General features: G+C 39.5%; 1 protein-coding gene across 1 annotated transcript in view; it reads right to left on the bottom strand.

Moving 5' to 3' along the window:
• Nucleotides 1–27279, bottom strand: part of SKAP1 (src kinase associated phosphoprotein 1) — a 368343-nt gene that overhangs the window by 37125 nt on the left and 303939 nt on the right. The window contains exons 10-11 of the mRNA XM_067470003.1: nucleotides 26982–27044; nucleotides 16983–17095 (exon numbers count right to left, since the gene is read on the bottom strand). Coding sequence (XP_067326104.1) covers nucleotides 16983–17095; nucleotides 26982–27044 — 176 coding nt within the window. The remainder of the gene's footprint in view (nucleotides 1–16982; nucleotides 17096–26981; nucleotides 27045–27279) is intronic.

Below are 27279 nucleotides of genomic sequence, written 5' to 3'. Positions count from 1 at the left end.
CAGGGAGCAGGTGCATTGCTTCAGCACTTCTGATCCCTGCGGCCCAGGCATGCAAGCTACTTCCACTGGTGTCGATCCCCAGTAGTCCACACATCTGATAGGAACCATGGGGGCAATGTGATTTGCATGGCTGGCTCACTAGTGTTGATGGCAGGTAAGTGTGTCAAGGCATAAATACCTGCTAGTCTGAGAGCTGTCGCCTATATGTTTGCTGGTATACCAGCACCTTTAATTTTGGAGCTACACTTTGATGCTTCTTCCTTATACCAAAGGCATTTCTCAGGACTCTGTAGGTCAAACGAAGGGAGACGAAAAAGGAAAGTCATCTCCAATTCCCTACAGTTTCTCCCCTGCAAAAATCAAGATCTTCATTTGCACAAGGGAGAACTCAAGGAGAATTTGGGGAGGAGGGAGGAAACAGAGCAAGGAAAAAGAAAATCACTTTTCTTTTTTTGCAGCAAAGGTTTAAATGTTTGCTTTCTGTATCAGCTCAGCTGCACCTTCGAAACTGCCGTTTCATAAATACAACCGGGACAGCGCAAGCTATAATTTGGAGATAGCAACCGCAGGACATATCTAGATTCGTTTGCACTACTTTAATTAAATACTGCATTATGGCTTGTGACAACTTCATCACTAAAGCGCAAATGAATGTGGAATTAAAGTGTTACTTAGGCTTTCAATATCATCATCTTTTGGGGTCTTTTTGTTTTGTTTTGTCTGTCCGTACCGGTTTTTTTTTTGGTTCCTCGCTCTCCATTTCTCAATTTAACAAAGAAAAGAGCCATAAAATCAAGATGTTTGTTCATTTACAGATGGAGCAGGCGTGGAAGAGAAAAAAAGGGAAAAAAGAAAAGGAAAGAAAGGACGAAAAGAAAAACCATGGGCCACTGCTACCCGGCTCTATAGCACTCTCTCTTCTGTGGATTCTCAGATAGCAAGAAGAATTCCTTTGATGGAAAATGCTTGAATATTAATTGCACGTGTGACTCTTATCTTCCAGACCGGGCTTCTTATGAATGATTGTTCTTATGGCTGTGGGATTTTGCCTCTTTTGTGTAACATTTAATGGCCTGCTTATATTTATTTATTTATTTTTAACTGTTGATTCTCTACCAGTTTGATACCATAGCACTCTGTGGAAATTCATACAAATTTCATTTTGGGTCACTGCAAAGGGTGCAGCTCCCCCATTCTCAGGTGGCCCTTCTCCCCTCTCCTCCCCCTCTTTTGATCACATCGGGGGGAACTTGAAAGGAGTTATGGGGCTAAGCCAAACTTATTTTATTCTCGGCGATGTAAGCCTCGATCCCATCAATCTATCCACTTCTCCCCTAATGAAAAGCCAAGGCCGTGTGTGACATTTTGTGGCACCAAGCACTTTAAATGTTACCGACATCAATCGGGTTTTTAAATGTTAGTCGTGTCTCGCACGGATCGGGAAATGGTTTTATAATTATCTCCTGCTCTCGAAACGAACTGAAAGATATCTACTGTTGTTGTAGTCGTGGTATTTTTTTAAAAAAAAATCTTTAGCACAGCCAAATGAAATGACAAAGGCATATTTATATTCTAAAGCTTCAGAAGATAAAAAATAGAGATAAAAATGTGGAAGCATAGAAAGTTCTGTAAGAGTGTGAATGCTCCTTCCTCATTCAGCTCTGGCATATTAAAAAGTGTGAAAGAATTTTATGAGCAATTTTTGTGGGAGTTTCAACAGAAGTGTAATTGGATTTTACAAAAAAAATAATCCCCTGTTATACCAATCTGTTCAAAATAACTATCAGAAGAAAGAAAGAGGAAGGGAGGAATAAGGAGCTGTCAAACAATTGTAAAAGTGTTTGTTGCTAAAGGCTTGCGCTGAAGCATATTTCTGAACTCTGCAGCCTAAACCAAAATGTTTGCTTCCCATCACCTTCCTAAGAAATAATCAACATCCTTCAATAATTACTAATGTGAAGTATAAAAGCTTTTCAGTGCCAATTTTAAATAGGGTGCCACTGGAAAGCATCTCCCCATAAGTAACCAGGGCAGATTAGCAAAGTGGTTTCGAACTAAATCTTTGTCTAATAAAGGGAGGGTTGGTTTTCACCAAGAGCGCCTTGTTATAAACCTGCCTTTTGAAAATGGAAGGAATGTCACATTTAAAGACACAAATTTCCCCGATAATATATTCGAGTGGAAACGCACCGAATCCACTACGACACAGGCATAACTAATAAATTTGCAATATTTCAGCCTCAACAGCCTACAACGGTTCGTTTTAAAGATTTATGCAGTAAAAAATTACTCAGCGATGAATGGAGTTTATTCTGTGCCGGATTGGAAGGTATAAGGAATTAAACTACTGTCTTTAGCAGTGTATTTATTATTACCTCTGTCAAAGAACGAAGGCTTTAACAGCATCCATGATAAATTTCAGCACAAAATAAGCAGGGGGTGGGGGACTGCACATATGCAAACACATACACATATATATTATATATAAATATCATACACAATATATATTATATATAAACATTGCATGCACCACACACAGGAAAATTCTGTACCCATTTGTCTACTTCCCTTTGCACGCTAGATCATTTAGGCTTCCAGACTCAAATAAAGGGACAATTTGAAAATGAAATGACTGAAACGGAAAGACATTTATTATAAGGGTCAGTATAAAGAACTGCAATATTCGAGAATAAAGGCTGACCCCTTAAATCAATGATGTTTCCAGAAATAATGAGTAGCTCCAATATATTCCTCTGTGGGAATTTTCACATGCTGTCAGAAGACAGGCAGCAACTCCAACAAGCCTCCATGATACCTGTTAAGAAAGTGGGCATAGTATTGTCCAGGTGAGATGAGTTTTGGAATGACAGTTGGGTATTTCCTCTTTGAAGGCAGGAAGAGAGCTTGAATGGAAAACGCAAGGGCTATTATCCAAGTCTAAACCATATATTGCCAGTTCAGTTGACTTGAAAAAAGCAAGATTAAAAACAGCTATTTCCAGGGCAGATATTCTGGGATCAAAGGCAGAAAATGCAGATTAATGCACCTCTTTCCCCCCCGCTCACCAGTTAACAATCCATGGAGAAGATAGTTCCTTAATTTCAGTGTGGGGAGTTGTGGTGGCACAATGGGTTAAACCCTTGTGTCGGCTAAAATGCTGACCTGAAGGTCGGCGGTTTGAATCCGCAAGACGGGATGAGCTCCCTCTGTCAGCTCCAGCTTCCCATGCAGGGACACGAGAGAAGCCTCCGACAGGATAGTAACACATCTGGGCGTCCCTTGGGCAACGTCAGCCAATTATCTCACACCAGAAGCGACTTGCAGTTTCTCAAGCCACTTCTGCCATGAAAAAAAAAGTGCAAACTTTTACAGTAGATCTCAGATACACTTATTGCCCATTCTGCCATCCTAAAGGGCAACCAACCTGTACTCCCTGGATCACCTCTGATCCACAATTCACATTTCAAGATCAAGGAATGCCGATTATATTTAAGCGTTTAAGTCTGGTGCTGTCACAATAAGACTCCTAAGAGGACGGGTTTCTCCTCCAGCCTTCCATGCCGTCTTATGGGTGAAGTGGGGATTCCAATGAACATTAGTCGTTGAATTACAGAGCCAGGTGATGGTAGTCCTTGCAATTTAATTAACAAAGAGTATGCGACTGTGCTTCTCTCTCTCTTTCTTTCTCTGCTGTATTATTTCAACCTGCTTCGTCTAGCCTTAACATGCTTGCGAGACATATTTTCCAGTACAGTTAAGACTAAGAAACTCTAGATTAAAAGAGAAGATGCTATACAGAAGCCTTGACAATGTAGATTGTAAAAGTTAGTGTACACCCTTTAAAAAGCTTTCCCTCTTCACAATCAGGGCAGGAACAGTAATAAGAAGATGGGATTTCCCATGTTTTCAACATATTTTTATGGGTTTTTTTTCGTGTAAGGAGCAACTTGAGAGACTGCACGTCACTTCTGGTGTGAGAGAATTGGCCGTCTGCAAGGACGTTGCCCAGGAGACGCCTGGATGTTTTACCTTTCTGTGGGAGGCTTCTTTCATGTCCCCGCATGAGAAGCTGGAGCCGACAGGCAGGAGCTCACCCCGCTGCCCTGCTGGCACAAGGGTTTATCTCATTGCACCACCGGGGGCTCCTTTTTATGGGTGAATTGGGGCATTAGATTCACCTCGATGAGACTAAGGAGGAGTATGTGGATCAATTACTACTGAGAACAAAAGTATGGGTCTTCTAAGTGTATGACATAAGCAACTGAGCTCAACCTCACTGATAATGTTATAGTTTGTGAATTTTGGGAGCAGGGAAGTCATAATAAAATATGAAGATATTTTTCAAGTTTTGGGGGAAGTATTAATAAGTTTGTTGCAGTGAAAACAACAGTCTTATGGTATCTTAAAGGCTAATATGTTACTTTTGTGTCTTAAACTTTGGGGACTCTAATCCCTTAATCCCATTACTGTTCCAATAAGCAGGATAGCAAAAGGAAACCGAATTTATGGGGGAATGGGGAAAGTGGCATGGGGAGAGGCAGAGGAGGAACTCTAATGTGTGTGTCTATATGTGCTATTGGGTAACACTAGATTATTACAGGGGTGGAATAGCACACCCAACCCTGCCCTGCCCTACCCTTGCATAACCTTTCTGTCCTTACACAAAACGATGTATAGAAAATTACGTGGGAGGAATGAATTGTCCCAGGGTTTGTTTCTGGATGGCTGGTTTTTGTCTGAGGGTGGAGATGAAGGGGTTTATGTTAAGGAAAGCTTTTTGAAGAGGGGATATGAGGTGGGGAAATAGCCTTAAGCCTGAATTTGACCGGTGTATGACCGTTGCCTTCTAGCTGACCTCAGATTCTATTCCCAGGCCTTCCCGATTCTATAGTCTCCTGTCCCCGTGGGGGTTATTAATGGAAGCAAAAACACACACACCCCAGACACCACTACATCCTTCGTCATTGCAATGAAGCTTGTTAAGAGTGGCAAGACGTGTGAGTGGCAGCACAGGGGGTGGGTGGGAGGGGGGAGAGGAGGAATGATATGTGGGTTTGAGCGCCAATTGCAAAAATGGCCTTTAGTTGAAACCAAGGATCACTGAGACTTCTGCCTCCTTGGCTGCCCCCCATCGTCCCCTCCAGACTCAATGCCCTGCCTCTTCCTTCTTTGCATTCCCACAGAAAAACCGCTAGATGTCACCCTCCTCCTCCTTTCACTCCAAAGTCTGGAATAAAACAGTATTTTCAAGCAACAGTGGGAATTCATGGAGCTGGAATATTTGGAAGCACACAGTTGAGGAGGGGAGTATGGCAGTGCTTCTGTTTAACTGCATTGAACTGGATTATATGGCAGTGTAGACACATATAATCCACTTCATTGCAGTTCAACTGCATTATGAAACTGCATGATATGGCAGTGTAGATGCCCTGGTGGAGCAGTGGGTTAAAGTGCTGAGCTGGTTGGCCGAAAGGTCGTAGGTTCGAATCCAGGGAGCGACGTGAGCTTCTGCTGTCAGATCCAGCTTCTGCCAACCTAACAGTTCAAAAACATGCAGCTTTCCAAGGCGGAATATACTTTTTTATAGGCTGAGGACAAGAGGAGGCAAGCACAACACTGAGGAAAACTAATAAAATAAACCTAAAAAGCATTATCATTACTTTATGTAGGAATATACATAGTCATACTCATACCCAAGGGGGGGGTACGAGTATGACTGGTGCAGCGATTAAACCACTGAGCTGCTGAACTTGCTGACCGAAAAGTTGGCGGTTCGAATCTGGGGAGCAGGGCCCCAGCTTCTGCCAACCTGGCAGTTTGAAAATATGCAAATGTGAGTAGATCAATAGGTACCACTCCAGCGGGAAGGTAACGGCGCCCCATGCAGTCATGCTGGCCACATGACCTTGGAGGTGTCTACGGACAACGACGGCTCCTCAGCTTAGAAATGGAGATGAGCACCACACCCCAGAGTCGGACACGACTGAACTTAATGTCAGGGGAAAACCTTTACCTTTACCTATGGAACCTATGTCATAGTTAAGGCTTTTAAAATCAGTGGTTCCTAACCTTTGGGCCTCCAGGCATTTTGGACTTTAGCTCGCACAACCAACTGTAGTAAAAAATATGATTGCAGGAAAAATGTGAGAACACCTGCAGTTTTGAAGCTCATACCAAGTAATCATAATCCAAAATAAATATGCATGCTGGCTACAAAGAAAAGGACACGTTAGGCAATTAAGGGTTGTTTTTCTTGCAATTCCCACAATTCCTAACAGCTGGTAAGATGGCTGGGATTTCTGGGAGTTGAAGTCCAAAACACCTGGAGGCCCAAAGGTTGGGAACCACTGTTTTCAATGGATTCTGGACTGAATCATCAGGGTGGAAAAGAGATGAAGATCGAAGCTAATCTGCCTACTAACAAGCAAAACTGTTGCTCTATCCGAAATCAACAAAATCCAGGATGCTAAATGCCACAACACTAAGCCAGAACAAATAAGACTCTTCCAAAAGGGATCTGCGGAATAGGAAGCATCAAATGACTCAAGAAAGTGAGCAAAGCTGTATTCACCAAGACAATCCAAACTGGCTAATGACCAGATACAATTCATTCTGAATATGATTGCGCAATGGTCCAAACTTCAGCAAATCATCTACTAATATCTAATTCCTTATGCATGGGACGTTATTCCATATATTACATGGTAGCCCACCCAAGTCTGCAACCATACATAAACTTGGCAGAGAACTATAACAACAACAATAATAACAACAACCCTGACTCTCTGCTGAATATATTTTTTATCTTGCAAATATTCCAAGCATCTGTCTTGTTTCATTCACAAGTTACACTTTTAAGCATTTTAAAGTCATTAAATTGTAGAACTGTGTTTTAATATGTGTATTTTATATAATGATTATGTGTTTTAGCTATATTGTAACCTGCCTAGAACCACAAGCAGAGGCAGTTAAGAAATAAAATAATAATAGCTATTGTTGTTGTTGTTGTTGTTGTTATTTCCTACTTCTGCATTCTTCTTTATTAAAAACATAACTCCCAACAGCCCTACCTAGCAGTGGCAATAGTAAGGGTTCATGGGATTTGTAGTTCAATAACATGTGGAAGATCAAATATTTCCTATCCTTGATATAGTTACTTTCTTAGTAATGAATCTCCCCACATCTCAACAACAACATAGCTGTGTACCAAACTAGTAAATTATCCACTGGGTGTTGGAACATGTAAGAAATTTCTTAATGTGTGTTTGTCAACTGTAAAATAAGATGCATGAAACTGATTGGTTGGGCAATGCCTGGGGAGCAGGCTGAGCCTGGGACTTTTGGATACTGTTACGTTTTTGTTCATGCTTGATCTATGCAGGGGCAGAGAGAGAAGAATAGAGAAGCAGAGAGAGACAGATTTTGGAGTGTGCTCTTGCTTCATGAGTTGCTGAAGGAGTTTATCCAAATGGACAAAGAAAGACTATTTTAAATCTTTCATAAAAGGACATTATGTGAGTTGGTACAACTGATCATATTGTACATATATTGTTCTGAACTAAGAAGAGTAAACTACTTGTTCCTTACTGTTCACCTGCGTGGCATGTTTTCTTTCTCTGGCAAGGCAGTGTGTGGGCTGATCAAATGTGAACTACACATTTTACATTACGCCACATGGGGCTTCTTGATATTTGTTAATAATATTTGATATTTGATATTAATGATATTTGTTAATAAGGTTCTCATTTGTATCTGATTGCAAATCACTATTGAACCCCTTATATGATCCAAATGACAAGATATCCTTAAAATATTTTACAGGAATGCACAGTGTAAAAATAATTCCGTATGTGGTTATGCTTTCTTAGAGGTTGCATTGGTGTGCTGATTATTTCATAAATGCATGCATGTGCACACTAAGCCCTGCCCTATTTCAAACTTGGTCTGTGGGGAACTAATTGTCTATGGTTCGACAAGTGAGCTCAAAGCCATGGTGCCTACTACACAATCTGTGGCATGACTGTGGAATTCAGTATAACTATGTAAATGCAATTTATCTGTGTACATATATGTGCCTTCATGTCATTTTCAACTTATGGCTCCCCCATGAATTTCACTGGGTTTTCTTAGTCAACTGACAGTCAGAAGTGAATTGCCATTTTCTTTGCTCTGAGATATCTATTGATCTATCTTTCTCTCTTCTACAGCACCTGGTATTTGTTGACTGTCTCCCATCCAAAAACTAACCAGGGCTGACCCTGTGTAACTGCCAAAATCTGGTGCCTTTAGTTTAAACCAATCTAGAAATGTATAAAAACTTGGTCATTTAAGTTCCAATTATAGAACATTGGACCTTTGAGATATATTAGACCTTGTCACATTGATATTCTCTACAGTACCTGGCAGCACTTTGACATTTTAGGTTTTTTGAACTCCGGTTCCTAGAATTCCTTATGCAAAATGCCTGGTTATATTTAGGTAACTTTGTCAAACTCTGTACTTGCCACACTGTTGGTGCTTAAAGAAAAAGAATTGGGGCAGTTGTTTAAAGAGATAAACTGAAGGACATCTGGTAATACTAGGGTAAAGCCTGGCTGCCACCGTGGCAAGGTTTGCTACAAGCCCTGTGTGTCATTTAAAAGCACCTGAGGATGCAAACTGGTTCAGGTTGCTGAGCATAACCACCGACTGCTCTGTTAATGGTGCCAGTGAGGATCTCCACAAGAGCATTACTGGTGGCCCTGGAGGTGCATTGAGAGCTCAGCATCTCCATCTTTGCTTTAGCCACTGTGCTAAAAGGGACAGCTTGTTGTTGGTTAAAAGGCCTGGAGGGTATAGAGCACATGACATCCTGTTACAGACCTTACAGCAACAGACAGACACCTGCAAGCTACACATATCCTGGGGCTGTCAATGTCAGTTGGGATCTTAGAGGCTGTGGCTGCTACACCAACGCTGGGGTTTACAAGAGATGGTTATGGGCAAAGATGAAAGCCATCTTTTACTTCATCTCTATGAGAGGGATGAACTATCAGCTGTCCAAGGCGGAATATACTTTTTTACAGATTGAGGATAAGAAGAGGCAAGCACAACACTGAGGAAAACTAGTAAAATAAACCTAAAAAGCATTATCATTAGTTTTTGTAGGAATATACATAGTCATACTCGTATCCAAGGGGGGCCCTGTTGGTGCAGCGGGTTAAACCGCTGAGCTACTGAACTTGCTGACTGAAAGGTTGGCGGTTCGAATCCGGGGAGCAGGGTGAGCTCCCGTTGTTAGCCCCAGCTTCTGGCAACCTAGCAGTTTGAAAACATGCAAATGTGAGTAAAGCAATAGGTACCACTCTAGCGGGAAGGTAAGGGCGTTCCATGCAGTCATGCTGGCCACATGACCTTGGAGGTGTCTACAGACAATGCAAGCTCTTCGGCTTAGAAATGGAGATGAGCACCGCCCCACAGAGTCTGACTCAACTAGACTTAATGTTAGGGGAAACCTTTACCTTTATGACTAGTTCCCAACTTTCATATTTGGTGTTGCATACATAATTTAGCATAATGGAAATCCGTGCTTTTATTTTGTTAAAGTGCTGTGTTTTCAGCCCTTGTTGGTAGCAAAGAAACGCTTGAAATTCATGGATGGAAAGTTTTACTAGTCTGAACTACAGAGTGTAGAAATGGATGCTGCTACAAATTCTTGAGCGGATTCATTTGAACAGCTGTTTGGAAGTAAGCCTCATATTGAACTCAATGCAGAAAAGAAAGCAAAGGAGAGGCATTTGTAGTGTGAATGAATGCTCTTTCCCAAAAGTTGAGTTTTATAGTAGTAAGACTAAACAAAACAACACTGAAAGAAAGGCCACTTTTATAAAGCCACTCATTGGAAAGAGGCTTCTGCCAATCCTGCTGACTCGGTCAGCAATGCCAGGGCTTGTAGCTGAGATCTTATATATGGAAAGGCTGAGCTTCAAGGCTGAGTCATAATTCCTTGGAGCTCCTCTCTGGAGGATGGATTTCTCGCTAGCCCTGCCTTTATAAAGTCCTCAGACAGCCTGAAATCTAATCAAAGAGCTGAAGCTAAATAAAAGCCATGCTGGATTAGATGGAAAGCCCATAGATCAGGATATGAGTAGAGTATCAGCCTGTGAGCACTACATCTTTCCCTTTGGTACAATGGGAAGATGGTTACTGAGTATCTCTTCCTTTGCATCCAAAAACAGCTACCATGCTACTGGGTTGGTAAATCTAGGGATGGAAAGAATATTCCCCATTATTGTTTCTTGTTCCCAAAACTGATTTTACTGATAACTCAGTAAATGTTATTAGGCAACATTAAATTGTAGTAAGATATTAATTTTTTTTTTTGCAATTTTCATCCAGCATTTTCAGATTCTCAAGTGTTTTGGGAAACTATTCTGTGCAGAAATACACATGGCTTTGTATGTAAATCCACACACAATACTATTTTAAGGCAGCTACATGCATTTTTCTAGGCAACCGTGGCATATTCAATGACAAAAACATTATACACAAAAAAAAACTTCCACAAAAAAACAGCTATCTCAGATATGGTTATGTGAAAAATTGCCCTTTTCTGTATTTTGGTACAGAATAATTTCCTGCAACACTACAAGATGTCTGGGTAACAAGTGAGCAGAAATATTTTTTCTACATCTGGGAGAAAACTGGAGAAGCTATTTATCCTCCTTCCCTACAAGATTGAAATAATAGAATATTAACATTTCTAATCAGCTTTAGATAGAGCCAATATGGTGAGGCAGCTGAGTATTGGATTGGGAATCTGGATGGCCTGAGTTCAAATTACCACTTAGATTTGGAAATCCACAAGGTGATCATTGGTAAGTCTGGTGACCAGTATAAAAAAACAACAACTCTAAAATCAGGACAGTAGATAAAGAGGAACACTCAAACAACAGGGGAATTCCAGACAAGAAACAACCAGGCCCAGTTAATCACCTCCCAACAAAGGATCCCCCCCAGAAGGGAAGCAGCCAAGCTTTGAGGTTACAAGGTTATTAAATGGTAATCAAAGTGATAAATTGCAACATTCTCACTTCAAACAGACAAGAGTTCTTTCTTCCACATTGGACATTCCATAGATATATAAACCCCACTTACATCATTTCCAACAAACCTCACAACCTCTGAGTATGACTGCCATAGAAGTGGTTGAAATGTCAGGAGGTAACGCTTCTGGAACATGGCCATACAGCCTGGAAAACTCACAGCAACCCAGTGATTCAGGCCACGAAAGCCTTTGACAACACATTCTATTTCTGTCTAATAAATGTATATAACCTGACTACACTAGCAATGTTTTTAAATTGTACAGTACTTTAAAAATGTAAAGCCTAAAATTGATAACACTATGGATCACAAGAAAATGACATTTTGTGATTTGAGTGGCTAAAATATCAACAAGAAAAGCAACTCAGAGGTTCTGTTTGAAGTGAAAGGAAGTGTATACTGTGAAAGAAATTGTCCTCTGCCAATGTAATATATTTTTCAGTTAAAAGGAGGCCATGTAGGATTTCATGCCAGGTTTCCACTTAGGGGCAATACTGGGGTCTATTTACCTTTATGCCAGTGTTTATCAATCTAAGCGTCAGGACCCCGGGGGGGGGGGGGTCATGAGGGATGTCAGAGGGGTTGCCAAAAACCATTAGAAAACACAGTATTTTCTGTTGGTCATGGTGGTTCTGTGTGGAAAGTTTGGCCCAATTCTATCATTGGTGGGGTTCAGGTGAACTATAAATCCCAGTAACTACAACTTCCAATTGTCAAGATCTATTTTCCCCAAACTCCACCGGTGTTCACATTTGGGCATATTGAGTATTCATGCCAAGTTTGGTCCAGACCCATCGTTGTTTGAGTCCACAGTACTCTCTGGATGTAGATGAACTATAACTCCCAGACTCAAGATCAATGCCTATCAGATCCTTCCAGTATTTTCTATTGGTCATGGGAGTTCTGTGTGCCAAGTTTGGTTCAATTCCATCGTTGGTGGAGTTCTGAATGCTATTTAATTGTAGGTTAAGTATAAAAGCCAGCAACTACAACTCCCAAATGATAACATCAATCACCCCCTCCTCAACCACACCCATATTCAAATTTGGGTGGGTATTTATGCCAAATTTGTTCCAGTAAATGAAAATACATTCTACATAACATATATTTACATTACGGTTCATAACAGTAGCAAAACTACAATTATGAAGTAGCAACAAACATAGTTTTATAGTTGAGGGTTACCACAACATGAACTGTATTAAGGGGCCGTGGCATTAGGAAGGTTATGTATTTATTGTGTCAGGGGCAGACCAAACAGTTGCATTGCATTTTTTAACAAACAAACAAACAAAACACAAAATTTGCAAGCTTGGTAGCTGATTAAATGTCCTTTGACCAGTAGCTGGCCACTTGGAGTGCCTCTGGTGTTGCTGCAAGAAGGTCCTCCATTGTGCATGTGGCAGGGCTCAGGTTGCATTGCAGCAGGTGGTCTGTAGTTTGCTCTTCATTAAGAAGGTTGAGAACCACTGATCTATGCAATGATACCATTTTGATATTACTTTTATTACTGTGGCTTAACCTCACAGAATTCCTGGATTTATAGTCTGGCTAGGCACTAGAGTTCTCCAGCAGATAATTCTCAATACTAGATGAAACTATAAACCCCAGGGAACCACAGGATATAGCCATGGTTGCCCATGTAATATCAGAGCACTGGAATGGTGCAGTGAAAAAGAATGGATTGTTGCTATGCAATATGCATAACAGGCCACTAGGTGTCACTGGTGAAAGGATCTGTGGTTCCTATACCCAGAGTTCTTTTTCCAAAAGAAACAAAATGCATACAGGATTTGAGGTTGTTTCATGGAATCTGCATCTGACAGTACCAAATGCAATTTTGCATTTCAGTTCCAGCTAGGAAAACTCTTGTTACATTCTAGATCGGAACTGCATATGATGTTGAAGAGGAAGAATCTGTCTTCTGTTAAAGCATAATTTTAGAGTGAAGTTACAAGGTTTATACAGTCAGTTTCCCTTGACACAGTAGTAAGATTGGACAGGTCTTTCCTGCTGGCATTTGAATCTCAGCCAAAGAACCCTCCCCATCCAAAATCACGTCTCCCCACGGCTGATGCATGAAATGTCAGACAGGACCTTAGCAGCAGACGGCATGCATTCCAAACAACACCAGATGGATTTTTATATTAGCTACTATTTCATGTTCAAGGCACAGCAATCGCACTGCTTAAAAAAAAAAAAAAAAAGGAAAGAAGGAAAGAAAAGCAAAAGCAAAAGCCAGTCAGCCTCTGTGCCACTGCCACGCTTGCTTCTGTGAGATTAATTCCGCAAAATTAATTGGGACAAGATTGAAAAGGAAATTAAAATGCAGTTGAGTGAACAGGCTTTTCAAACACCTTTTTTCTCTGCCTCCTACTCTCCTTGCAGATTCGCATCTACCCCAACCCCCACTCCACCATGGTTTCTCAAGCATCACTTTGCTGCATTGTTATAGGTGAGCTCAGTTGCCACGCAAAGTAATTTGTGAAAAGGGAGACACTCAGGACCAATTGGTTACATGTGAAGAAGTCGTGATGGAGCTCCAGTTTTGAGTCACAGAAGAGAGTTAAAACCAGGTCATGTTCTCACAAAGCAGAGGAAGGAACGAAAGTGCATAAGAATCTGCCATAAATGATTCCTGTTGGAGCATTAACATATATACACAAATTGGTGGTTGAAAGCCTAGTTATAAGGACTTAAAATGATTATTTTTGAATTCTCAAACAGTAAAGACACTAAATCCCATCTCATTTTAGGAGCTAAGCAAAGTCAGCTCTGGTTAATACTAGGATGGGAAACCATCAATGAAGACCAAGTGCTGTAGGCTACATTTCAGAGGAAGAAACTGATGAAACTCTCTCTGAATATTCCTTGCTTAAGAAACCTCTATGAAATTAATGGACTCACCATATGTTAAAAGGCAACTTGAAGGCAAACACACATTTTGAAAAAAAAAATCTAGATCACAAAAAATGATCTGAAAAAAAATGATAAGAGAAATGATAATAGTACTAAAGAAGCAATTAATGCAAAATACTGGCAACAGAATTTTTGGGGGACAGACTGGAAACCTGAAATATTCCCTCTTTCTGTCTATAATAGTTTTAGCCCTTATGGTTGTGAAGATAATATGGGCAAGACCTGCTGATGTCTTAGGGGCCCTTCCACATAGCCCTATATCCCAGAATATCAAGCCAGAAAATCCCACAATATGTGCTTTGAACTGGGTTATCTGAGTCCAGACTCAGATAATGTGGGGTTTTCCACCTTGATATTCTGGGATATAGAGCTGTGTGGAAGGGCTCTTAGAAACTGAAGAGGGGAATCTGTATAAGATCTTCAATGGTTGAAAGACATTGTGCAAGCTCCTTTAGTCCTCCTATGGCTAGCAAAGTCTAGAATAAATTGCAAATAACTTTAAAACCCCCAGATTGAGCAAAATAAGATAAATTATACCTGGATTTCTGTGAGTGTTCCGGGCTGTATGGCCATGTTCCAGAAGCATGCTCTCGTGATGTTTCACCCAAATCTATGGCAGGCATCCTCAGAGGTTGTGAGGTCCTTACAACCTTTGAGGATGCCTGCCATAGATGTGGGTGAGATGTCAGGAGAGCAATGCTTCTGGAATATGGCCATACAGCTCGGAAAACTCACAGCAACCCAGGCCAGATGGTGTGATGATAGGAGTATTAATTTGGGAAGGAAGCCAGCATGGTGTGGTTTAAGCATTCGACTACCACTCCAGAGAACAGGATTCAAAGCCTCGCTTGGCCATGAAAACCACTGGGTGAGCATGTAAAAGTCAGATTTCCACACTCACTCAGATTTGTTCAGAGAGAGTTTCCCTTCATCTTTCTCTGAAGCTGAGAGATCATGTCTTTTCCACGCTCACCCAGAGGGTTTTCATGGCCAAGCAAGGCTTTGAATCCTGGTTGCTGGAGTGGTAGTCGAATGCTCAAACCACACCATGCTGGCTTCCTTCCCAAATTACTACTCCTATCATCACGCTATCTGTAAAGAATAAGAAGGCTACAGAGCTAGGGCTACTGGCATCCAGGCTCTGCAACTTTGCCATTTGTACCAGCAGCTATTTCTACCGCAAATCCAGAAAGGCTTCAAGGATGCCACCTAGGTTGCAGTATGGGCATCCAGTCAGATACCTCCAAGGGCCAATCACAGGCCACTGGGTCCTATAAAACCCTAACCACAGAGTTCATTCCAGACAACTCATCTCTAGTGTGAAACCCAGTTGTAGCCCTTAATCCCTGAGCTGCCTTATATTCTCTCTCTTCGCTGGCAATGATCTTATTGAACATTCAGTGTCTTTGGGTCTCAAAATCAAACTGCCTGGAGAGTTGGATCCTTGCTTAAGCCAATTCATTCATCCACACCTTTAGAAACTTGCCAATCTATTCACCTGCACATTTGAAGCACAGAAAGTATTTTGTACCTCCATATTCCTTCACCTTGCATTCCCGTGCCCCTGCCTCACACCTGATCAAGCAGCTCAATTACCCTTGCAATTCCTGAGTGATTTACACACATGCTCAACCTATTACTGAGACCAACTCTGCTGTAAGGAAAGAAGTTTCCAAAAGCAACTTTCTGAGTCTAGGAAGCAGACTGGAGTTTGAAGTGAGAGAGAAAGAAGATAGAATGAGGATAATTTAGATCTGTGATTTTCAGCCTATTGTAATTTGTAGAAATATTTCCACATTTACTTGTATGTTGGGGGACCATTGTCCATACACAAATGGAATCCCCGGGACATATTTCAGGCAGACAATTGACTCATGAAAGAGGCTGGCCAAGTTGACTGGCTAGCACACTTTTCCTCTCTATGAACTGAAACTGCTGTGTAGCAGCTTTCCTAACATACTGACCTTCATGATGTGAGTTGTAGTAGATCCCATATGGAGGGTACCATTTTGGGGGAACCCTTCCTAGAACATGTACTGTATCTACTCGAGTATAACCCAACTCCAATATAAGCCGAGGCACCTAATCTTAACCCACAAAAAAACTGGGAAAACGTATTGACTCAAGTATAAGCCAAGGGTGTGAAATGCAGTAGCTACTGGTAAATTTCGAAGTAAAAAATAAATACCAATAAAATTACATTAATTGAGGCATCAGTAGGTTAAATGTTTTTGAATATGTACATAAAACTGTAATTTAAGATAGGACTGGCCAACTCAGGTTAAACCATTATTCGAATCTCCTTCAAGGTAAATGTGCTTATGTATCCTTCCAAGAATAATAGAGAAAAATAATAAATGTAATAATAATAATAGATTACTATTATGACACAATACGAGGATTTAAAGATCGAACTGCAAAGACTCTGACACAAACCAGTAAAGATGGTCCCAGTGGTGATCAGCACACTGGATACAGTGCCTAAAGACCCTGGCCTGCACCTAAACACAATCGGTGCTGACAAAATTGCCATCTGTCAGCTGCAAAAGGCCACCCTACTGGGATCTGCATGCATTATTCGCCGATACATTACACAATCCTAGGCAATTGGGAAGAGTCCGACGTGTGATCCAATTCAATAGCCAGCAGAGTAATCTTGTTGTGTTTCAAATAATAAGAGTAAAATAATGGAAATGTAATAATAACAGTAGTAATAGAGTAAAATAATAAATGCAATAATAACAATAATAAATACAGTTGTTGTTGTTGTTGTTGTTGTTATTATTATTATTATTATTATTAAGGATCTCCTTCCAAACTAAGGATCTCCTTCTACCATGGCTTTACAATATACTTTAACATTAAACAAATTACTATTATTTCCTTGTAGAGGAAGAAGTCTTTGGTTAAAACATGGCTTGGAAGTAATGATTCAGTTGTCATGCTTAATTCAATTCAATTGTCAATTTCACACATACCTTGCTGATGATATATATCAAATCTCCGCGCTGGAAGGACAGCTCATCTGGATGGCTACCAGTACAGTCCCACAGACTTTGATAGTAGTTTGCATAACTTCTCATGAATTCTTCTATAACCAAACAGAAAGGGAAAGGAAGGAGAGATACAATATATTAGGAAAATATGAAAACAGAGGTCCTTGAACAATGGTCTGAGAGAAATGTTCAGGTGGTCCATACATTGTTAAAAAGCAGTTCAGAATATTAGCACTTTGACCTGTTATTCATTTTTATAAGATGGTCCTGGTATAGTTTGTTGTTTTTCTCTTCCACTAAACATTTACCAGTTAAAAGAGTCCTTCTTTGCATTTGGCATGGGACCTGGAGTGATACTGATTTGTGGACAAAACAAAGTTTATTCCATTTTTCGTGTTAATTGGTCATTACAATAATTTTCAAGTGGTTCATGGAAAAAATGGACATCTGCCAAAAATACTCTTGGATTTATTGTTGAAAGTTTTTATGGCTGGAATCACTGGGTTGTTGTAGGTTTTTTGGGCTATATGGCCATGTTCTATTAGCATTCTCTCCTGAAATTTCACCTGCATCTATGGCAAGCATCCTCACAACTTCTGATGATGCTTGCCATAGATGCACGTGAAACATCAGGAGTGAATGCTTCTAGAACATGGTCATATAGCCTAAAAAACCTACAACAACCCATTCTTGGATTTGCTCTCACATGGGATTTTAAGAGAAATACATATTCATGGAGCACCCCCAGATTATGAACCTGGAAAGGAAGCAGAAACAAGCCCTTCACCCTATTCCCTGTCACTACTTTACAGAACACAAAGTGAGTAGGACCCTCTTCAAAATTTGCATTCCCTCTTCTGTTCACAAATACTTCTAATTTTAAATACTCTGGCAGACTCTCTATTGACCAACAGCACTTCAGCCCTGTCAGGGTTTAATATCAACTAATTCACCCTCATTCAATTTCAAGCCTATTTACTCAGCCACACACAATGGCGGATCAAAGAGAAACACTTAAGCTTTATACTGACTTATGTTTGGGGCAAGCAGCAGCACTGATGGTGAGGAAATCCTATCCAAAGGCAAGCCAAAACATAGCACTTTCCAACTACTGGAAATTATTGGCCAGCTTCTCCCAATTTAGCACATGACAGTTAAAATTAGAAATACTTGTGAACAGAAGAGGGAATGCAAATTTTGAAGTGGGCCCTACTCACTTCGTGTTCTGTAAAGTAGGAACAGGAATAGTAGAAGTCTTCCAGACATGGTTTGCTCTAGGCACATCTAGACAGAAGTGAGGGATGCTGGGAATTTCATTTCAACTAGGTCTGGAGGGCCACACTTTGTCCATCCTTGGAGTAAAGTACAGCTTCTGAATCAGATCCTAGCTGGGTCTTTCCACTCAACACTCTGCTTTTAATGAATGGTATCATATTTGTTTTCCTTACTGTGATTTAATTCGTATGCCTTGCATTTTTATTCAATCGCACTTTCTCATCTTAAGGGAATGGCAATGACAAACCTCCTCTGAATAAATGGTGCCAACAAAATAAGTAAGAGTTGATTTGGAAGCACTTTACACAACCGAATAAACAACAAATCACCATTATCTTTTTTAAAGTAACTGCACCATTTTGAATCAAAGGTTTGAAAACCTCTTAGTTAAGGGAAGTTGAATTGCATTTGGCACAACTAGAAATCAATCAGAACCATAGATAACTGATATAGTCGGAAAATGAGATGTACTGTAATTTCATTATTTTTTAAAAAACACTAGCAATTTACCCTGCTTTGGGTTTTTAAAAAAGAGAGAAGATCTCTCCTATAAATCCTGATCTATCAAGAGGACTGTACATATTTCGGAATGTGGCTTGACTGCAATGATATGGGTATAGGGCATTGTAGACTCATGTGATCCAGTTCAATGCAGTTGGTCGGCATTCTAGAGCTGGATTGTGGGACCGTTTAGGTCCAGTCTGAGACACTTAGGGTGCATATACACAGTAGAATGAATGCAACATGACATGACTTTAGTCTTCTCTGCCAAAGTCTGCTGGTGCGTCACCAAATTACAAGTCCCATGATTCAGTAGCATTGAGCCATGACATTAAAGTGCTATCATTTATTCTGCAGTGTACTTCTGGACACATCTATTTTTGTCTTCTTTCTTTAGAGATATTTTTTTCTAGACCAAGGCACCCAGTAGTCTAGAGCAGGGCTTCTTAACTTGGGACCCTATTTTGGCCTGAAATTTTTTTATGTGGCTCCAGGTAAATAGATATATGGAATAGATATACAAGCAAAACATTTCCTGGTAATAAATCAGCACTTGCAAGGCTTGCTAAACAGAGTGATTTTCCTTTTTATGAAGTACAGCTGAAGCATCTTTTGCAGACTCCACAGTAAATACTGCATAACAGATTCATGTAAATATCTAAAACAGCCACTAGGTGGCATTTAGAAAAAAACAGTTTAAGAAGCTGTGGTCAAGAGTTAGCGTGTCAGTTGTGCGCTGGTTAATGTCTTTTACATTGGTTTTAATGTTTTTAATTATTCATCTTTACACAGTACTAGATTTAATTCTATTTTAAATTTTCTAGATTTTAGGTTTTAAATGGTAGATTGTATTGTTTCACAGCTCTGAATCTCTTCGAGGGAGAAAAAACAGAATAATAATAATAATAATAATAATAATATCTGAAGCATTAAAAATCATGTTTTGATTTTGAAAAAAAGATGACTGTATATATTTTTAAATGTCAGCGAATACACTTCCCTAGCAGCTGCAATGATGTCTGTCTTTACGTATTCATCAGATTCTATCCAAATGCTTTCACAGAATTCAGAAATAACACATTATAGGAATTACAATTATATGAATTGGTGTTTTGTTTTCAGGGGCAAAATCAGAGTAACGAGAATAAAAAATAATTTATGTGATAATGCTATAACGTTTCCTTTTCTTTGCTGTGTTCACATTCACTCCTGAAATACTGTTGAAATTGAAGTAGGATTTTTTTGGACATTTTTCTATTTAAAAAAATGAAACTATCCTCCCAAGTTTGTTAAAAAGTTAACAAACTATTTAAAACTAACAAGAGAGAACCAGAAATTGTGAATTACTTTTAAAAATAAAGTTCCAAAATTTCTCTTAACAGAACTTTCCTGGACTCATGAGAACTAGAGAATTGCTTCCAAAATATCAAATGTCTCACAAGATAATGAACTGTGCATCGGAATACTGAAATACATGCATTAGTAATTTATCTTTTCCACAAGGGTATCGTAACTACTGTTTCTTTGGCAAGATTTCTAGGGCTCTTTACTAATGTGTTCCTTAGTTGTAATTTTTTTTATTCAGAAGTTAGGGCAAATTAATTGCTATTACTGAAGTCTTTGCTATGCTACAGAAGAAGAGATAAATAAGACAAGGGAGGAGGAATGGATGGACCTGTTTTGATTTGAGTGTGAGGGGACTTCATGACTGGGGTGGGGGAAGGATTGATGTGGCTAGTTTTAGATTGTCTAAATAGGCATGGGGCATTTGTAGAAACAGATAATGACAGAGGGGAGACCACATATCCTGGTAACAGTACTTAAGAGAAAGTAGGTCTGTGTCTTTTGTGTGAGATATTGAAAAGGGAACAAGGGCTGATTTGCAAAACTGGGAAGAGAGAGCAAAGGAGCTCATGCAGAAAATTAAAAATTTGCTCAGGGCTCAGAAGTTGCGATCTAAAAAAGCATCAAGTGTAGGACTCATTACTAGGCAACCATAAGTGGGTAGATTCAGGAGTCACACCACTTTTCCTCCCTTCTGTTTGGATTTTTAATTTCACCACCCCTAGCTGCTGCTCAAATTTGACTGTATACTAAACAACTAATTTGAGGTGTTGTCTAGAAGGCTGTAGTTGGTTCCTAGTTCCTTATGAAATATAGAACTTTATAAGCACCTTACACATCTTTTTGTCTTAATGTAAACATTGCGCTTTTCCAAATCACATATCCCCTTCCAAGAAGTGAAGCACAATCCCTACAAGAATACCTTTAGTGTTTCAACTGTAAATCTTCTCTTTCTTTGCCTGAAGATTGAAATCTCATTACAATTAGTACAGCTATCAATAAAGGAACTGGGGGGAGGGGGGGGGAGGGGCGTGACCTATAAAATAAATGGAGAGATGATAATTTTGAATGCAGATGTGTATAAATTTCCTTATTCAGGTTGCTAATGCAGTTCTGAAGGAACTAGAAGCCAATTTCAGACTCATACTTTTCTAACAATGTAACTGACTGTTAATGGGAGCAATTCAGCTTGTATCTACATGAAACCACTTTAGAGTTGCTGAGCCAATAAGTATTCCTGTGCAACAAACAACCTTTGCAATTTTAATTGAAGACTTCCTTCTAGTAGCTCCTTTCTGTGGCTCTTTCCATAACTGTTCTGTAACAGGCCCCTTTTTACCTGAGCAACCACTTTGTCTGCCATGGCTACATCCTATGTCACTGCTGCTTAAACTGTGGTCCTGACCCTTAGCTCAATGTTTGGGTAGTCAAAATTTTGTCAAGAAAAAGGGTTTCTGTACACCATCTAGACATCTACTCGAATCTGTTATCAATGACCTGCAGTGTCTACAGTGGACTCTGGAGAAAATGCTTCAGCTGTACTTCATAAAAAGGAAAATCAGCCTCCTTAGCAAGCTTTGCAAAAACTGATTTATTATCAGTAAATGTTTTGTGTGTGTGTGTGTATGCATATATATATATATATATAGAGAGAGAGAGAGAGAGAGAGAGAGAGAGAGACAGAGAGAGAAGGAGAGAGAATGAGTATATACTTGAATATAAGCCTAGTTTTTCAGCCCCCCTTTTAGGTTGAAAATTCTCCCTTCAGCATATACTCAAGTTGAGGTTATTTATTATTTTATTCTGTTATTTATATTATTTTTTATTACATTTATTATTTTGCTCTTCTACTTCTTACATTTTCATTATTTTACTCTATTATTTTTGGTTACATTTATTATTTTACTCTATTATTATTGGAAGGATATGTAAGCACATTTACATTGAAGAAGATTAGAATAATGGTTTAATCAGAGTTGGACAGTCTTATCTTAAATTGCAGTTTTATGTAAATATTCAAAAACATTTAACCTACAGATGCCTCAATTAATGTAATTTTATTGGTATCTATTTTTATTTTGAAATTTACCTGTAGCTGCTGCATTTCTCACTTTCAGCTTATTCTCATGTCAATATGTTTTTCCAGTTTTTTTGTGGTAAAATTAGGTACCTTGGCTTATATTCAAGCTGGCTTATACTTGAGTATTTACGGTATATATAGCCAGGATCATATATACATTTCTCGGGAGGAAAGGGGTAATGGAAAAAAAATTCTAGGGCAGAAATGGGCCAGAAGTGGAAAAGGCTTAAGAAGCCCTGTCCTATGTCATCCTATGAACTGTCGTTTGGTGACAGTAGAGCCCGCTGACAGAGAATTCTGAGTGTCTCACAAGACTACAAATCCCAGAATTCTATAGGATGAAGATATGCCATAATCAAATTTGCAAAGTCTGAAATGGGCCTTATTTAGCCTGTTCCTGTTCACATAACAGCCTCTCTTATTGTCTGTTCCCTCAAGAGACCTAAGTACGCCTAGAATTAAAGTTGTGCTTACAAAGCTCCTGTGATCAGAACCCTATTCTTATCAGAGTTTTGGCTCATGTGAGCTTTGTAACCACACTTGCGCCACAGCATGCTTCAATGTACAAATTCATGTCCCCATCCTCAGTTTTAAGCCCCATGCAAACACATGAACACACTTAAGAAAAGAGATTAAGTATTGATTTTCACCCATTATTTGCTTCTCTTTTTAAAAAATGGTGAAATAGCACTATTTTGCAATATAAAAACCGAATAACAATCAATAATTAAAGCCTCCCTGTGTGGAGAAGAAGAACCAACAAATTAAGGACCAATTAAAGAGCAGTAATCCTGCTGAGGAAGCAATCAGAGACAGAAGATGCAAAGAGGAAGCTTCTAATTAAAGGCAATAGCCCTTTGCCAGTCCACACTAGACAGGTTGGCACTGCAACTGCATTTTAAGAGGGAGAAATGCCACAAATTGGTTATGGGGGTGGATGGTGGGTAGAATGGGAGGTCAGAAAAAATCACCAGAAAGTTATAGGTTTGAAACATGTTATTCAGACTCTTCAATGAAATGATGAGAATAATGATAGCCATTCTAGATTCTGCTGCTATCATGGAAGCAACTGAGGAGCAAATGCTGGTTGAACTAAAGACAAGAACTTATCTCAAGATAAGTTCTTGCCTCTACTGAAGGCTAACACCACTGTTCCCCACACCCCTCACAAATATACTTTTACACTGCTATCTCATCCAAAGTTTTATCATTTTATGTTGTGCATTTGGCCCGCCCACTGTGTTTGATTCTTCGTTACGTTATTTTAGACTGTTTATTTTACTTGAATGTTTTATTTATTCTATTGTGCTTTTATTTCTTGTTGTTCTGTATTTCATTTTGCTGTAATGTATTGCCGGGCTTGGCCTCATGAAAGCCACTCCAAGTCCCCTTTGGGGAGATGGTGGTGGAGTATAAATAAAGATGATGATGATTATTATTTAGTACAACCCCTGTATCCGCAGTGATATGTTCCAAGGTTCTGTGTGGATACATGAAACTGTGTCTAATAGCAATTTCATATATCTGTATAAAGGACTTCCAGCCCAGGAATATAATGGAATTGTGCTGGAGGACCTTGAAAATGTTTAGAGATGACATATTTTGTCGAATGAAACTGCAGGTACAGGTCCCGCAGATATGAGGGTCGAACTGTATCCGAACAAGAGCTTTTAGTGTTGACTAAACTCTTGTTTCATGTGAAATCATTGATGATCTAGTTAAAGTACACACACCTCTTCCCCTCACTCCAGACAGCAAAGTTCCTTAATAGATTTCAGTTCTTTGCAATTTAAAAGAGAAGGGAAGAGTTGCTAAACTCGAGCTGCTAAACAATTAAAATCTACTTCATGCGGTTAAGGAAGTGTTTGAGAGAAAAAAGAAATGAAGATGATTACAATAATTTGCTCATATAGTGTCCCTTCTTTAATTTAAGGTGATTTACATGGATATAATAACATAAAATAACAATAAAAGGATAATAGAACCCATTAAAATCATTTTTAAAAGTGATAGTGTGGGGAAGAAGTGTGGAAAAGGAACCTCGAGCTTATTCAGGTGAATTCATCAGCACAGTGTTTATTTCAAGAAGGATCTGACTTAAAAAACTACTTGCTGTGCTGATGTTTGGCCTCGAAAAAAGGAATCATACAAAGCGAATCTGTTCTGAGAATATGAAAAATACCACCTCGGGGTATATTTCCTTAGTACAGAATAAACTGCACTCCATTCATACATCTCAGGGAGGATACAAATGGAGGCTTGCCTCTGATAGAAGGTAGATGGGGAAAGGTGACCTAAAGATAGCGAAAGTATAGCCCAGAGAAGGATTAGCCGAGAGGTAGGCAAAATCTGTAACAGAGATAGGACATATTAGTATGCAAAGGGATCTTAGAGAACAATGTCAGTAGCATACGCCTACATAGAATAAGGGCCTTATCACACTACACTGTTATAGTGCTATTATTCCACATTGCCTGCCAAGGCAAGATCATAGGGAAACCCAAGATTTGCAGTTTAGGGAGGAGCATTTTGAATTCTCAGCTAGAGAGACCCTAGCCCTCATTAAACTACAAACCCTATAATTCCCCAGAACATTGTCACAACAGTTAAAGCGGAACAATAGAGCTATAACAGTGTAGAGTGAACAAGAGGGCCTCATCCTAAAGGCCAGGGGAAGTGACCCACTTCGCCTGGCAACTTTTACAGCTGTGTCTGTTTGGTTTTGAGAGAGCATCTCGCAGTGAACCCACAGAATAATCCACTGATCCATATAAGAATTAACTTATGGCTCTAGCACCAGAATCAGGGAGGATCTGGAGGGGGACAGGGGCAAAGTAAGAGACAGGGACTCAAGATTTGGAACTTCGGAGGTACCAACCTGAAGAGGGAATCAGTCACAACCATGTGCTCATAGAGAGTACCTTTGGATAGCTTTTGTCAGGTTTGAGCGATAGTACCTAGTAAAGGTAAAGGTTTCCCCTTGACATTAAGTCTAGTCATGTCCAGGGGTGGTGCTCATCTTCATTTCTGAGCTGAAGAGCCAGCATGGTTCATAGACACCTCCTAGGTCATATGACCATAGTACCTATTTTGATATAAATTAAGTCCAGTAATACAATGTCTTTGTAAAGTTTGTCCAGACTTCCCCAAAATCTTAATATAGAAATGACAATTATCTTTTCGGTTCCCATGAAGATGTTAGACATGACCTTTGTGAATCAGGTTTTTTTGTGTGCAGCTCTTTCCTGTGCTGCAAGGAAAAGACAACACCCAGAATTGCAGGAAGCTCAATGCAGCTCCACCTAAGTGCCTCTTTCCTGGACCAGGCCCACAAGCTTTGGCATGGAGAGAAGCAGGTGGACTGGTGAAGTGAGAGAGGGAGGCTGGTGGATAGGTGTGTCCTGGGACAGTCCAGGAAACAGGCTTTCCATTTGCTCTTCCATGGCTTGAAATCTGAAGGAAAAGATGAGGAAGATGAGGGCTCCCTTCCTAAATACTCTGGAAGGGCAAGTTCCCTGTAGGTGATGAAAGGGAGGGCCAGCTTTCCTGGCAACAAATCTTCCTTGTTGTCTTATCTTTTTAGAAGAGGTGGTTGTGTCTCTCCTTCTGTCCTTTATTGCTTTTGCAGTACTTCTCCATCCGATTCCTTCTTTCCTTGACCTTTCAGTTTTCTATTCTTGAACTTTTCTTGATTTGCTTTTCTGGCTTCATGGTTGCTCTTTCCTCTTTACTGCCTTCTGTTTGCTTGAATTCTATAGGGTAGATTCTTTCTAAAAGTCTTTTCAGTAGATTGATATGCTAAGAAGATATCACTGATTGCTGAAAGTCTACGTCTCTCTTACATGTTTAAATTCTTGTTACTGTGATTGTTTGTTTTCAAGTCATTTTACAATTCATGACAACCCTAAGGTGAACCTATCACAGGGTTTTCTTGGTCAGATTTGTTGAGGGAGGGTGCCTTTTCTGATGCTGAAAAATTGTAACTTGCCCAAGGTCACCCAAGAGGTTTCCATGGCTGAGTGGGTATTTAAAGTCAAATCTTCAGAGCTGTAACCCAACACTCAAACCACTGTACACTTACTTTCACATTTTCAGTTCTACAACATGCTAATATCCTGTGCCAGAATTAAAGAAACACTCCATCTATTCAGGCTCTCAGTTTGGTGTGATGGTTAAGGGAAAGTATTAGGGCTGGGCGGTTTTGTTTCGTAATTTCGTAATTCGTTAAAAATTCGTTATTTTTTTTGTTACGAAGCGATAACGAACCATTCAGGAGCATCTAAAAAACGAAACAAATTTTTCAATTCATTTCATAATTGCTTCGTATTCGGTTCATATTCGTTTCGAAATCGTTTCGAAATCGTTTCGTTATTATTTCTGCATGTCTGGGGCAAGTTTTATAGCTGTTGTTTGTTTAATCAGTGAAAAAAAATTATAAATATCACACCAACAGTCAACAACAGAGGGAGAGGGAAGCTTCAGAAGTTCCCCCTGTCCCATATGGAGGTTTTTTAGCGTATTGCGCGGTCGCGTCCGCCATTAACGAATCGATTCATATTCGTTTCGTATTCGTTTCGTAATTTTACAAAATTTCGTAAATATAGAACTTTTTTAAAGAAAAATTTCAGAATTCTTTTAAATATCGAAACGCAAAAAACCCCAAAAAATGAATCGAGTTTAGAAACAAATTTTTCCGTGGTTGCCCAGCCCTAAAAAGTATATATTTGGTCTCTAAAAACTATGCAAAACTATGACAGCTGCACTAAGTGCAGATCACTCACTTGTCTTCTCTGCATTTCCAGCATCGTCTTCATCAAAAGGAGGGGGAAAGTCAAGCTCATCTTCTATGGAATAAGAAAGAAAAAAAGCCTAATAAATATAGGAAGCCAGTCATGGCACAGTATAATTTTTGTTTTACTTGCAAAACAAATTTCAGAATTTCAAAAATAAAAATATAAATATCTAGGGCTACCAATCCTAAAACATTTATTTTAAAAATATTAGAGCATTTCAGGCATTAGTTGCCCTCTTCTATAGTTTTAAACTGATGTGATATTTCATTATAGAATGCCAGGGGGT

The sequence above is a fragment of the Anolis sagrei genome, chromosome 6 (genome assembly GCF_037176765.1).
Source record: "Anolis sagrei isolate rAnoSag1 chromosome 6, rAnoSag1.mat, whole genome shotgun sequence".
Classification (NCBI taxonomy): Eukaryota; Metazoa; Chordata; class Lepidosauria; order Squamata; family Dactyloidae; genus Anolis; species Anolis sagrei.
Note: the sequence above shows the minus strand (reverse complement) of the source record. Positions and strands in the feature narration are given on the sequence as shown.